General features: G+C 36.4%; 1 protein-coding gene across 3 annotated transcripts in view; it reads right to left on the bottom strand.

Annotated features, from left to right (window-relative positions):
* The window catches only part of LOC129746925 (paired box protein Pax-6-like), a 145,148-nt gene extending 140,036 nt beyond the window's left edge, over positions 1-5,112 (bottom strand). For all 3 annotated transcript variants that reach the window (XM_055740867.1, XM_055740868.1, XM_055740869.1), the window contains exon 1: positions 4,119-5,112. In XM_055740867.1, coding sequence (XP_055596842.1) covers positions 4,119-4,302 — 184 coding nt within the window. In that variant the 5' untranslated portion in view covers positions 4,303-5,112. The remainder of the gene's footprint in view (positions 1-4,118) is intronic.
* Between the last annotated feature and the right edge of the window lie 8,388 nt (positions 5,113-13,500).

Here is a 13,500-nt window from a genome sequence, read left to right as displayed (position 1 = left end):
TCAAAAACTAAATGCATGTTTTATACAAATAATCATGAAAGGTGTTTTTGGAAGCCTTAAAGACAACTGAAAATCTTCTGATGAGTTTTGATGAAAGAATATTTTTTCAAGTTTATTTTTTATTTTTGTTGAGTATTTCCTGGGTTTCGACAAAATTTGCCCGGATATTGCCAAGATTTTTGATGGACAATTTGGAAATCAAATGCCCAGCTATTGCCAGGATTTTAGAGAAAATAGTCCGGATTTGTTCGGCCCAAATATGTGCAGAAATAAATCTGGAAATCTTAATATATTTTTAGTATAATTATTTCACATTTTGTTTTTAAATATTTTTTATCGTTTCTTGATAGAGTTTTACTACAGTTTGGCGGTTTTTGAACAAAATGTAATGTATGACTGACGTAAAAATTTATTCCTAATTCGAACCGTAATCAATCATACTAAGGTAGCCAGATTGCCCCGTTATATCCGGGTTTGCCCGGATATTGAATACTTAATTTGGGAAAAGTCCGGTCTGGCCATGCTGCCTGGATTTCATGGTAAAAAGCGATCTTGCACGGAGTTTTTAACTTTTTTAAAACCTAACAAAAAAATTGTGTTGTTAATTTTTTGTTTATGCGTCCAAAATGGATTTTTTAGAGCAATTTTTAAAAAATTAATCATGAAAGGTTTTTTGGAAGCAAAGAAAACGATTTAAAATCTGTTGTTAAGTTTAGATGAAAAAAAAAATTCCAAGAATTTTTCATGGTTTTGTTGAGTGATTCTTGGGTTTTGGTTGTCAATTTTGAAATCATATGCCCGGATTATGCCAGGTTTTTAGATAAAATAGCACGGATTTATCCAGCCCTGATAAATACAGAAAAATTCTGGCAATGTTAATCATATCTTATGCTAAGAAGGATCATAAGAGATTATTGAGCCAACCATAAAACGTTTGAAATGGATGTCTATGCAACGTCAAATCAGCCATGCGTTCATGCTTACTTTCAAAAGTCACCTTCTGCCCAATTGAACTGAGTTTGAGGGTCAAAGCCAAACAACCATATCTATGGTTTTTTTAGCATTTTCCCAATCTGGTATAACCGCTCTTATGAAGCTGTTCACCTTTTTAGGACCAATTGAAAAAACTTCGGAGGGATCTAATATACCACAGCCGATTATTTTGATCCGTTTCGATATAAGAGAAGGACATTCGCAAAGAAGATGCTCTGACGATTCCTTCTCCATACTGCAGAAACGACACTCGTCAGAGTTTAATCTGCCAATTTTTTTCATGTGATATCTGCATTCACAGTGACCTGTAACGAGCCCTGTAAACATTTTAAGGTCTTTCTTAGATAAGCTAAGAGCTATTTCTGATTTTTTAATACTTGGCTGGATAAATTTTTTAGCCTGTTGCCCTACAACAGAGTTTTTCCAATTGTTTGCAATTATACTTTTTTCTTTATTTTTCATTTCTAATTTAAAATAGCATTTGGAAATACTGCAAAATGGTTCTGGTCCCTCAAGCGGAATAGAAGACCCTTCTCTGGCCAAGCTGTCAGCCTTTTCATTGCCCTCTATACCGCAATGCCCATCTATGGTTGAATTAACGCGTATTTAAACCAAAGTTTCTAAATAGGAGGAGAATTTAAACAGCCCTTATTAACCCTTCGTTTCATAAAGTACCCAATTTGTAACAGTTCATGTACGAAAAAAGTGAAAAATCGTAATTTATTTAATTTTTTTTCCATAATTTCCTCATCATTTTCAAATGTATAGGACCCTAAATGCACTGAAACGTTCTTAACACAAAATGTTTGCTAATGATGTCATTATCATTATGAGTTTTAGCAGTTTTAGCTGTTATGCAGTTTCCTACTTGAATGAATATACTACTAAGTAGTGTATTTGAAAAAAAAAATGCAACACTTGGTTTTGTGAATAACTTTTGAGCGCATGGATGGAAATTGATGAAATTTTCAGAGAAACTACGCAGCAATGATATGTTTACATGAGCAAAATTTGTGGTTTTCAATTCGAGTGGTTTTGAGATAGCGTCCGATAAATATGTTCATTGACCTAAATTTTGGGCAGGATCTTGAAAAACCCAGGAAAGTTCTATTGAGAGACCTGAAAACAGCTGGAAACCATCTATGCGACCAAAGTTCATGTCATTAGTTGCTCTAAGAGTTTTAGGGGCTTTAATGGAAAGCTAAAATTTGAATAAAAGTGAGGATGACTGATAAAATGAAAGTTAAGAATATGATTTCACCTTTGAAGATTTAGTCAAGCGCATTCCGGACCTTCGATTGTATAACTGGTAAAAATGGTCAATTCCTCTTCCTGGATCGTCCAACAGACTAAAAACAGGCCAATATTCATGTTGACTAGTTAAATAAATGTCCATCGGTTTAAAAAACAAAAAAGGGGTCGAACCGCACGCTAAACATTTAGACAGCTAGCGGGGTGAAATTTTGGAAAAAAAAAATCGAAATGAACTGCAAAACCATTTTTAGCGAGCACCACATTTTGGTGACAAGTATTACCTTTATGTTTCGGAGAAGATAAAAGAAAAAGAAAATCCGTAAGTGGTAAATAATGATCGTTGCAATAAAAAGCCAAATAAACAACAAAAATGTCTCTAATTTCTACCGTTTTGCTTCCAAAGTACTACCATAGGTGTCACAAAGATTATCTGTTTATTTTGACAGGATTTGGAACCATGCCATTATAAGAAAACTGTGGTGGAGTGATTATAAAAGAATTTTTTGCAGAAGAAGAACAATATGCTAAACTATTCATAACTTCGATCGAGTACATTTAGTTTGTAGTCAAGTTGAAGGGAGAGCTCCAAGAAATAGGGAAGATCATCCAAAAAATCCTTGATTTTGAAAAGGAAAGGTTTATAGTGTGAAGTATAGATCACGTGCCACCCAAAAAAAAAAAACGTCGATGCACTTTTTCATTGGACCCTATCTCAATAATTACTTAACAAATCGTCACCAAATTCTGCACATGTAATCCACATTGTAGAGCGCCTATGAATAGGTTCAATCCAAGCGTAGTTCTGGATTCGGTTTGTTAGCTGGAACGGTCTTATAAGGTGTCCCATTATGTCTAAGCACGAATTTGATACAACTCTGCTCATTCCTGAAGACGTACAAACAGCTGGTTTCCATTCTGTGCTATTGTTCACAGTTAAGTGCGTGAGCTCGAGTTTTCATAAGTTTTGGGAAAATAAGAAGCATTTCTCCGAAAATTCTCAAAACTATCGTGCACAAATGCTGTTCCATTGGGACGGCGCGGTGCGAAATTTAATTCGAAAGTATGAAGAGGAAAATAACTTCGTGGACAAAAAAATGTGGGTAAGCCCGGGTCCGGTGGACAAAACTTTGGACCGAAAAGTCATGCGTGCTTACGCCAGTAAGAAGACTGCCTTATTTCGGAATGTGACCAAAAAGTGGAATCTTCTCTCAGTATCGTCTACCGTGCCATGGTAAGATTGGTTCTTTAGGCATATAAGAAGCCGAATTTAAAACAACTGTTTCCGTCAAACCAAGAGCTCGTAATTTGTATGATCAACTTCTGTGAGGCAATACTACTAAACGCCGCAGCCCGTGGCGTAGTGGATAGCATTCAAGTCTACTAAGCCAACGGTCATTAGATCGTATCCCGGTCATGGCATTCATTGTACACTTTTTGTGGTCTGGTGATTTTAGCATTTGATGCTAGCCTTATTATCGTCAAAATATGTACGATAAGTGCTAAGTACGCTAGTAAAAAGAATCTCTTCGAGGAAACATTAAGTTTCATTGAGATCCTGCATGTGTTTGTGTTCTTTTTTTTAACTATCTGTTTCAGGTAGCGTTTTCAATTTTAAAATATGATTCGTTTCCCTTCTCAATTAAAAACACGATCACAAAAAATGGTTCCAACATAGCCGCTCGATCAGCTGGCTCTATCAAATTATCGCTCTTTTTCGAGAGTTGATTGTTTGATCGATTTTCAGTTTAATTTCTGATTCAAGATAGTAAAAAAACAATTTTCATAAACGATTCCAAAACACTGTTTAAGCCTTCTTTGATACCACCCGACGGCACTAACTCTTAACATAAAAATCTTTTCCAACTACTCACCGGTAGGTGACAACTGCAGCCCGGTTGGCGGGGGCGGTGGCAACGCACCGGCTCCCGGCTGCAGTCCACCGCCACCACCTCCACCTCCGCCGGGCACCCTCGGGGGTTCCATACTCCACGGGGCGGTTCCACTCGTTGGCAGCTGGGCGAACTCACTCCCGATGGCAGACCCTATCAACATCATCGAACGGAACCGAAGCCCGCGGACAATTAGTTGAGATCTTTCAGAGACCTTCCTCAAAGGTTCCGTTTGGTTTTAACACATCAATAAGTTGGTATCACTCAAAATTTTTAGTAAATCACTGTTTTTCTTCTTCTTTAAGCTTTCCGAAGGATTGTTAGTAGATTTTGTTTGGGGTTGATCACTGTCACTGAGGTTTTCTTCTACAAGGTTACATCCAGGTGGTTGCTTTGATGTTACACTGGACTGCTTCGATTTGATCTTTTCCAGTAGATGATAAATTATCATTCAATTTTCCTTAAAAGGCATCGAAAGCTTTTGTCGCCCACACTTCACGGTTCATTGTACATCCGAAGGCATCGATTAGCCTTCTATGATGGGTTTCGTGCTACAGCCTGTTCGATCTTCAAACTTGTTGCGAATCCCACTTGTCGCAAATCGAGTTTCATCCAAATAGGCACTGATTTTCACGGTCACTCGAGGGCACCGCAATGTCAACAATCTGCGGATCTTCACTTGTTGTAAAAACAGAGCTCCCTTTCAAACAACTCAACTTCACTCGAAAAAATCCCGTTTGCGATCGAGAAGCTTTCACCGGGTAAGCTCACGGACAACGATCCTTCATCCTACACACGCGCGGGCAACACGGATCAACAGCAGCAAACGGAAGCACGCACTCGAATCAAGCAACACGGCAGCACAACAAACGACACGACGAAGCAGATCGACGGAACGTTCGCTTCGAAAATACACTGACGACGACGCAACGCCGGCAAACAGAACCCGTGTGTATCGATACTGTGTAGCTCTCGGAACCCACTGAACCAGACTGAGCCAGGGCAGGAAACGAGAAGCACGAAAGCGTGTTGAGCAAAATCAAGCACCCGTTGAGCTTGGAAGAGCTTAGCGTCAGCAGCACCAACACAGACCAACACAAGACTTGGGTTGGGTGGAAAAAGGCAGTCAGCCAGAAAGAGAGTGAGAACGCGAAAAACTTCAGGTGTTCCGTTCGGAGCTTCAGGTGTGTGAAGTTGGAGGTGGGGTATATGAAAGCACAAGGTGTAACTTCATCCAAACCGGCCGACGGAAACACAGCGATCTAGAGCTGTCCCGTTTTTTCCAACGACATTGGCTGTGAAGGAAAAGCAAGGAGGACAGATGCAACGACGAAGACGACGAAATTGGTCGCACCCACTGAGCTTACGTGGTCTTGTACTACTGCTGCTCGATTCTCCCCGTTTTTCGGGGGGAGAGATTGTTAATTTGGCTTTTCCTTTGAGAGTTGAGGTTGGTCGGTGGATCGGACGGAAGTTGGGGTGGTGTGGTGAGTGACCCAGGCAATAAGCTTCTTCGGGTGCGGTTGTGTTGATGCGTTCACGATTTGTTGCTGCTGACTGCTGCCTACCTGCCTATTTTGGTTTTGGTTGCTGCTGCCGCGGATTTGCTGCTTACCACTGCTGCTGCTGCTTGCTGCTGATCGGCAGTTGTTGCTGCTGTTTCTGTTGTTGGTGATGGTGATGGTGATGGTGATGATGGCGATACTGATGAGCCGCTGACGATGAGGGCTGCTACATCGAGATTACCTACCGGTGGTTAGTAAACGCGCCGGTGTTTGGATTGAGATTGGAATGAATGGGGATCCGTTCAGTAGGGTTAGGTTAGAAAAGCGACGGCGAAATGGAGTTGAACTTTTTTCAAATGGGTTTTGTGTTTGATGCTTAGGAAAATCATTATTTCGTTGGAAGTTTATCCTAACAAACAGTTATTTTTCAATATGAATCACACGGAAAGCTGCTAAGGTACCCTCGATAAAAGCAGCAATGGCTCGAGTAATTCATATGGATAGTTTTTTAATTAAAATTTATATGCCGTCGATAGTTTTTTTTTGTTTCGATTATAGTCGTTTTACCATCATTATGGCATTCGCGACTTTATCAACGTTACAATTGGCGGATCGTTATTGAAAAACTTATCCGGTACAACTGTGTTCGAAGTTTACTCTTGGGCTCGAACTCGCTGACATAGGCTCACGAGACAACAGACTTGCCAACTGAGCTATATCACAAGCCCGTCGTCGATAGTGAATCCGTACAAGAAAAATTTATTGAAATAATGTTGTGAACTTAAATTGGATTACAGTTAACTGGGGTATGCCTATGCAACATAAAACGATATGAGCAGTACTATTTGTATGAATAAATTATGTTACTACAGACTACAGACATAAACAAAATTAAGGTTTCCAACAAAGTGTACACTTTCACCAGTCATTCCCGAAAATGAATGAAAAGACAATTTATTGCTAATTTTCTTGAAATAATGCCTTCTCACGTTCACGAGAATTTCTCATTGATTTTTCTTATCAGATGGATTAATCATACAGTTGACACACTTTCACCATTATAAAAATGTTTCTGCACACATCAGTTAACTCGTTAAATAAAAAAATTTAAAAAAATTAGTGCACTCTGCTGAATCATAGTAAAAATTGTTTAGTTTTTTTTATCAATCTCGATTCAAAAAGGTCTTCAGCAGCGGAGAGTCCAAGAAAAACAAGCAAAACTTTCCAATATGCACTCAAAATTTTTATTTCCTAAGCCAGGTTATTGCAGAGTAACGCTTTTTACTCGAAACTGAAGCCAAAATCTCGAGAACTAATCCCAGGTTCAGAATTCTTCTAAAAAAACTCAAAATTTTTCTCGCTTTATTTTTATAAAAATCTCTTTCAGAATATTTAAATTTTAATGAGATTAAACTCTACTTGTTTTGAACTTTAACACGTGTTTGCATAAAAAAACACATCGTTACTTGGGAAACGACAATGTGAAGTACACATTTAGTTACGGAAGAACTTTTTAACAACTTGAAAGTGGGAATAAAGTAGAACTTAAGAACCGGAAATTCGTTTTAAAGAAAATCATCACATCAAGTAAAATCGTTGCCTACTCATGATGTTCATATAGAGTAGCAACTATGGTGCTCGATTTTCAAGCGGTGAGCTCGGGTTCGAGGCTTGGTAAGAACATGTTATATAGATGTCAGTTAGTAACAAATATGGTTGATAATTATGAATCAAATTAGCAGCGGAACTTGAGAAGGCATTGAAGGAGCGAAAAATCATTTATTTCGATTATTTGTGCTGCTTATAAAAGTGCTTTTTGTTCAGTTGTTCAGCGAACGGCCGAATACCGAATATTGACTTTTTCAACTATTCGGCCGAATATTCGGTCAAATATTCTGTTGAGTTTTTAATAGAAATTAAAAAGCGACAATTTCATTTTTATTCTACTTGTTCCATCTTAATACTTCTTATGGTTTTGAATCGATTATTTTCAACCACATCAGATTAGTAGAGATTTCTTTAATTTTCAAAATCTCACCAATAGTAAGAAGGACATCAGATGAATTGTCGCTTCTAGGACATTTATCACCAAAGAAATTGGGTTCCAGTGAAATCTGGGACAAAACATGTCAAAACTGGTGCCAAACTATTTGAAATTGCTTATTTTATATTGAATCAGATCAATGTAAAATTTTATTTAGATGTCTTCAAAATAGTTGCCAAAAAAACGATGATCTTTAACTTTAAGAATACCATATTTTCTACCAGATGAACCCACACGGCCGGATTTGGACGATTTTTTGAAAAACTTAAAAAAAGAGTATATCTCAACAGAATTTAGGCATTATTTTCTAGCATGCAAGAGGATAAAAAAACTAAATTACTAAAAATTTAATGTTTTTATCGAATCACACCAGCAGCGATAAAAGTGTGTCTGAATGTTAAAGAATAATTGATGTTAATATTTAAATTTACTCTAACCAATCGTTTTGAACGGAGAATCTTAAAATTTTCAAAAAGAAATTTGAGTTATTATTTGATTTAGCAAATAATCTGAATAAAACTGGGTAAAATCCGAAAAATTTCAAATAATATCTGGTCATCCCTGTCAGATTTGACTTTTCTATATATGAAAAAAATCTGGAATAATCGATAATCAAAGTATATTTAAAGCTATCTACGTGAAATTTACACGGATACACCTAAAATCTTTTACTGAAACCATAAATTTTATATAACTTTGTAGCTTTTTCAACATTACTTTTTGATATTTTATTAATTACCAAACATCAGTTGAAAAATTTAACAAGTCTGTTAGTGTATAAAATTTGAAAATAAGTATTCGGCCTATCCGGCTTATTCGGCCGAATGCTTAGCTCAACTATTCGGTGAGCCGAATATTCGGCTTAACGGGTTTTTGGCAGTATTCGGCGCCGAATATTCGGTACATATCTATAACTAACTCACACTTAAATAACATATTCCTAACAAGCCTCGCACCCGAGCTCATCGCTTGAAAATCGAGCTACATACTTGCTGCTCTATATGAAATTTATGAGTAGGCAACGATTTTACTTGATGTGATGATTTTCTTTAAAACGATTTTCCGGTTCATAATTTCTTGATAATTGATTAACTGGTTAATCGCCGCAATGAATTGTTTGTTGTTTTCATCGACTTTTTTCGATGAAAATTAAAACGAAACTACTTGCCACTTGTTTCAAAGGTTTCGAGCTACTTTTGGCGTTTCGCTCCTCCTCAGTGGACTTTATTTAGCGATCGTCGTACTGTTATTCGCTGTCTGTTGTTTGTTTTTGATGTTAACATAACAGTACGACGTGATTACCGTGATTAGGTGGTCCACGCGATTACCGTGTCGCCACGCTATCCACTCGGCCACCGAGACGTATTTCTTGAGGAAATTTCAAATTGTATCCATGAGGCAGTGATAAGCTTTAAGAGCTGTTTTGAACAAAAAAAAAATTACGGAAATTTGATAACAGAAACAAGAGCTTTTTTTAAAATCTTCTCCAAGCTAACTTGTTTTCCTAGTCGTTAATCATGTTACACTGATGCATTTCTAAAAACTACTTTTCAGAGTTAGGTACTTAAATCAAACTTCAAAATATATCTGAAATGAAATATTTAAAATACGAATGTTTTGTGAACGAAAAGAGTGAACCTCAATATTTTGGCTAAATACACGAATGCCATGGAAATTGGAATATGTCTTTAATAAAATAATGAGAATAATAATAATCAATATTTTGGTTTATTTTTTCCATTAAGTTGTCAGTTGTGATAATTGAATAAGGTCGTTTTTGGAAATTCAACAAAACGATTCTACTCTTCGCCTCATAATGGTTTCGTGATTACTGAGAAATACTTATCTTTTGTTTTCGCTGACAATTCTAGCGTAACATTTAAAAAGTACGAAACTGCCAAATGTAAACAAATCGAGTTAACGGTCATTCCGGATGTACGCGATTGCATTTTACCTAATTAACGCGGTTATTTTAAAATTACTTACAATTTTCAAAAAATTAATAAAATTCAATTGGGCGAAACTTTCTGTTGATGCATTTTTTTTGGAACGTGAAGTTACGCCTATTCAAAATGGGGTGAATTTTTCTATTCGTGTAGGGCCAATAGGCGTAACTGAGTTGACCGTGTTTGAGCCTAATTAGTTTTTGCGTGTAGGACCAATGGGCGAAACTTCAAAACCAAAACAAAAACGGCCGATCAATTGGGCGAAACTTGCAGGCGTAACTGAAATCGAAAACAAAAAAAGACGAAACTCGAAAATCTCTGAAATTTAGTGAAAAAATTTTGATAACCAACGAACAAAAAGTTAATATAATCCCCTTTTTTTGAATTTGTTGAACAAAAAGTGGTCGATTTTTTAAATAGGATTTGATTAGATGTTTCGAAATTTCAAACGCGTTTTTCTCGTTTCGAGCTTACTGCTAGTTTCGTCCTTATGAAATGTTACACTAGAATTGTCCCTTGTAGCGATGTTGTTGATGGAGAGCTTGCTCTTTTATGTGAATTTCTTCTTAAGCTTCACCACACCGCGTCATCAAAACACCAAATTATAAACAGACAGAAATCAATTTTTTTCGCGAATGTTCATTACTGTTATCCTTAACATCATACTGAATCTATCAAATCTGAACTCAAACGCCTCAGATTTTCAACACAGCAAGCAATAATTTTTTTCGTTTCGGTCTTAGGCACTCCCAGCTAGAGACTCTGTTTTAATGCACATTTGTTTTCTTTGGTATGAAAAAACTACGCTTTTGGGAATCTCATACAAAATATCGTCTAACATGACAAGTGAAGAGAGAAATCTTCGGATTATACGGATCCGGAATTTGGAACACACAGAGCAGCATGATTGGCTGTTCGGTTAAACTTCGAACTTTTTTTCGATGCCTCGTTATGCCAGCTCCTAGCACCTCAGTTAACACAATTTTGCGGTCCACCTTTAGTTTCCCTATTGTTAAACTCTTCAAAATCCGTTTCAAATAACAAAAATCACAAAAAACTCTTTAAAACTTTAATTTTGATAAAATTTTCGCTGTCGAAGAATAAAACGCGTGCTGTTCGCGAAAGTCTAGGACTCCTAATTGAAAAACTTTCAAGTTTACAAAAGAGTACAACAGAGATTTTTTTGAACTAATTGAGCTGTACAAAAAAACTTGTAACCCTTTGATATCTACTTCATGTGGAAAAAATGTGAAATTCGTAACAAGTAGATTGTTTTTCTTCATTCCAACTTGAAAGTTCTCAAAAAGTAGAAACAGAAACCAAAAAAGTACCTTGAAGCTTTTTTTTTAGTTTTGACTGAAGTTGATAGAGAATGAAGTTCCATGGACTTTGAAAATGTATTTTGAACAGTACAAAAGTTCCACAGAACTTTTAAACAGCTCCATGTGAACTCTATGTGAGTTCTTTCCTTACTTTTGGTTGTTTGGGTATAGAGCTCGAATTTCAAGCGGTGAGCTCGGGTTCAAGTCTTGGTAAGAACAATGTCATTTGAATGTGAGTTAGTAACAAATATAGTAGATTGATTCGGATCAAATTAGCGGACATGAGAAGGTAGGCATTGTCATGTCCGTTCGGTTTCAGGGTTCTTCAAAAGCGACCGTCCACCTATATCGTTTAACATCATTCCAAAAACTGACGCATGCGGTATCTGCAACACGCACGGAAACCTCTCCGTTCAGTTCATAATTTTCTCACTCTTTTCTTTTCTTAATCTCTCCTATTTTTCGGCATATCATACGCAAGATTATAGAGGAAATACGTTAGGGAGTATACAGTCCGTGTTCTCGAGGTTCACCATGATAAATAGGGGAAAGGTTTCTTAAATGGGCCTATCGGGTTAAATGACCCTACGGCTGTTTGATGAAACGGCTGACTAGACAGCTTATCTGGCCAATGCATTTTGAGGGTGATACGCTTAGAATATAAGGCAAGAAAGAATTTTATGAATTTACAAACTCAAAAACATTCAAAAAAACATACAAGGTTTTGATACATTTTGATGTAATATTTCGACTTTTAAAAATTATACGTAAAGAAGCTTAAAACAAAAACAAGGATGGTTTTTGTTTCTTACTCAAATGAACTTAAGAAATTAAACATATTTCAGCATTTGTGGAGGTTTAATAATGATTATATAGTGGAATAATAGAGTGTTTTTGTATGCCCCCATCATGTTTGTAAAATGCCTCCATCCTAAAATAACAGGTTAAATAGAATAAATAAATGATTTTTATCATTGAACTTTCAAATCTAAGCTCTGAATAACATCTTCAAAGAGAATTGAAAAGCTCTAAAAACAGATTTGATGAAGTTTTTCTCATGGACGAACTGCCTCCATAGTATGGCAACCCTAACTTTTGTTTTATTCCATAAAATTATAATATACATAGATTTTTATAAAACTTCAGCTTTGTCGTACGGAAATTATTACTTTTTGGCAGTTTCAATGAAATCATACGGAAATATTGCCCAAAAAACAGAAATTTTGTTCAAAACAAAAATAGGCGCATTTAGCCCGCACGGTTTGAGGTTCGGCATTTTAGACAACACTTATAATGAAATCGTTTTCTTGGAAACAGAAAAAAATTTTAACATAAAAATTACTCCAATGTATGAAAAACAGATGCCTGCACACGTGTAAATAGTTTTTGTACACATATTCGATGATTAAATCAGTGTTCTTCTTAATAGGCGCATATAGCCCGCTCCTCCCCTAGACATCTTACTTTACTTCAAATATTTATACAATTATCTCCATCGTCATATACTCCACGACTACTCTACAGGCATATGCAGGATCGAAGAAGTATTTTTTTTCGATTTCTTGTACTGCTTATAAAAGTGCTTTTTGAAGCTGGTTAGAAGTTGTTTGGCAATTTATACAAAATTTTTGTAAACTTTAAAGTTCGTTTAGCTACTTAAAAATTAAGCTGAAAAGAAGTTGTACAATGCACGATTGAGCTGATCAGACCGGAAAGAGTAATGTTATCCGAACTTTTGGTTGCTTGGGAAGTCACATAAAGGACAAAAAAGTGCTCAAAACGGGATTCACTAAGTCACAAAAAGTGCATTGAGGTGCTTTCAAAATCACATCACCATTTCGAGTTTAAGTTTCAGTTAGAACAACATCTAGGCATGGTCTTGTGGTAGCGTGTTTGATTCTCACCACGAAGGTCGGGGTTCGATCCCCAAGCCAAAAGTTTTTTTTTTCAATATGTAGGGTAAATGATCTTGAGCGGAAATAATTGGCTTAATTCGACGCAACTCGGAACAGTTGACCAAGCGGCATGGATAGGGGTTACATCCGACTTTTTTTATATTCTTGTTGGGAAAAATCAGTTAACATTGAAATTCTTATCAAACTTTTCCAATTCAAAGTAAGAAAGCTAAATTTTATATTAACCCTTCATTTCATGATTTTTTATTTTTTCTCGAAAAAATTCACAATAGTGCGCAATGATGAATACATGAAGGGAAAAATAATGAAAAAATATTATTCTCATATATTTCGGTTATTTGGCAAAAATATTAATTGTTGCAAATTTGCAACAACATGAAACGGTTACACCTTTTTGTTCTTCACACTAGACAACTGGAAATAAATGCTTATTCTTAATTTCTTTTGCACTAATCATAGTTTTCGCGCAGGAACTTCGCAAATCTAGATTTCTGGACACCGTGAAAGTTGAGAATTCAGCTCGGAGTAGTTATGTATGTTGGTTATCCACCATGGGTGCACGAATTCACCGCAGTTTCTGCCTAAGTATGTGAAGTATGTGCTCACATGCATTATTGGACTGACCCCATGG

This window comes from Uranotaenia lowii, chromosome 2 (genome assembly GCF_029784155.1).
Source record: "Uranotaenia lowii strain MFRU-FL chromosome 2, ASM2978415v1, whole genome shotgun sequence".
Lineage (NCBI taxonomy): Eukaryota > Metazoa > Arthropoda > Insecta > Diptera > Culicidae > Uranotaenia > Uranotaenia lowii.
This window is presented reverse-complemented; position numbering and strand designations above follow the sequence as displayed.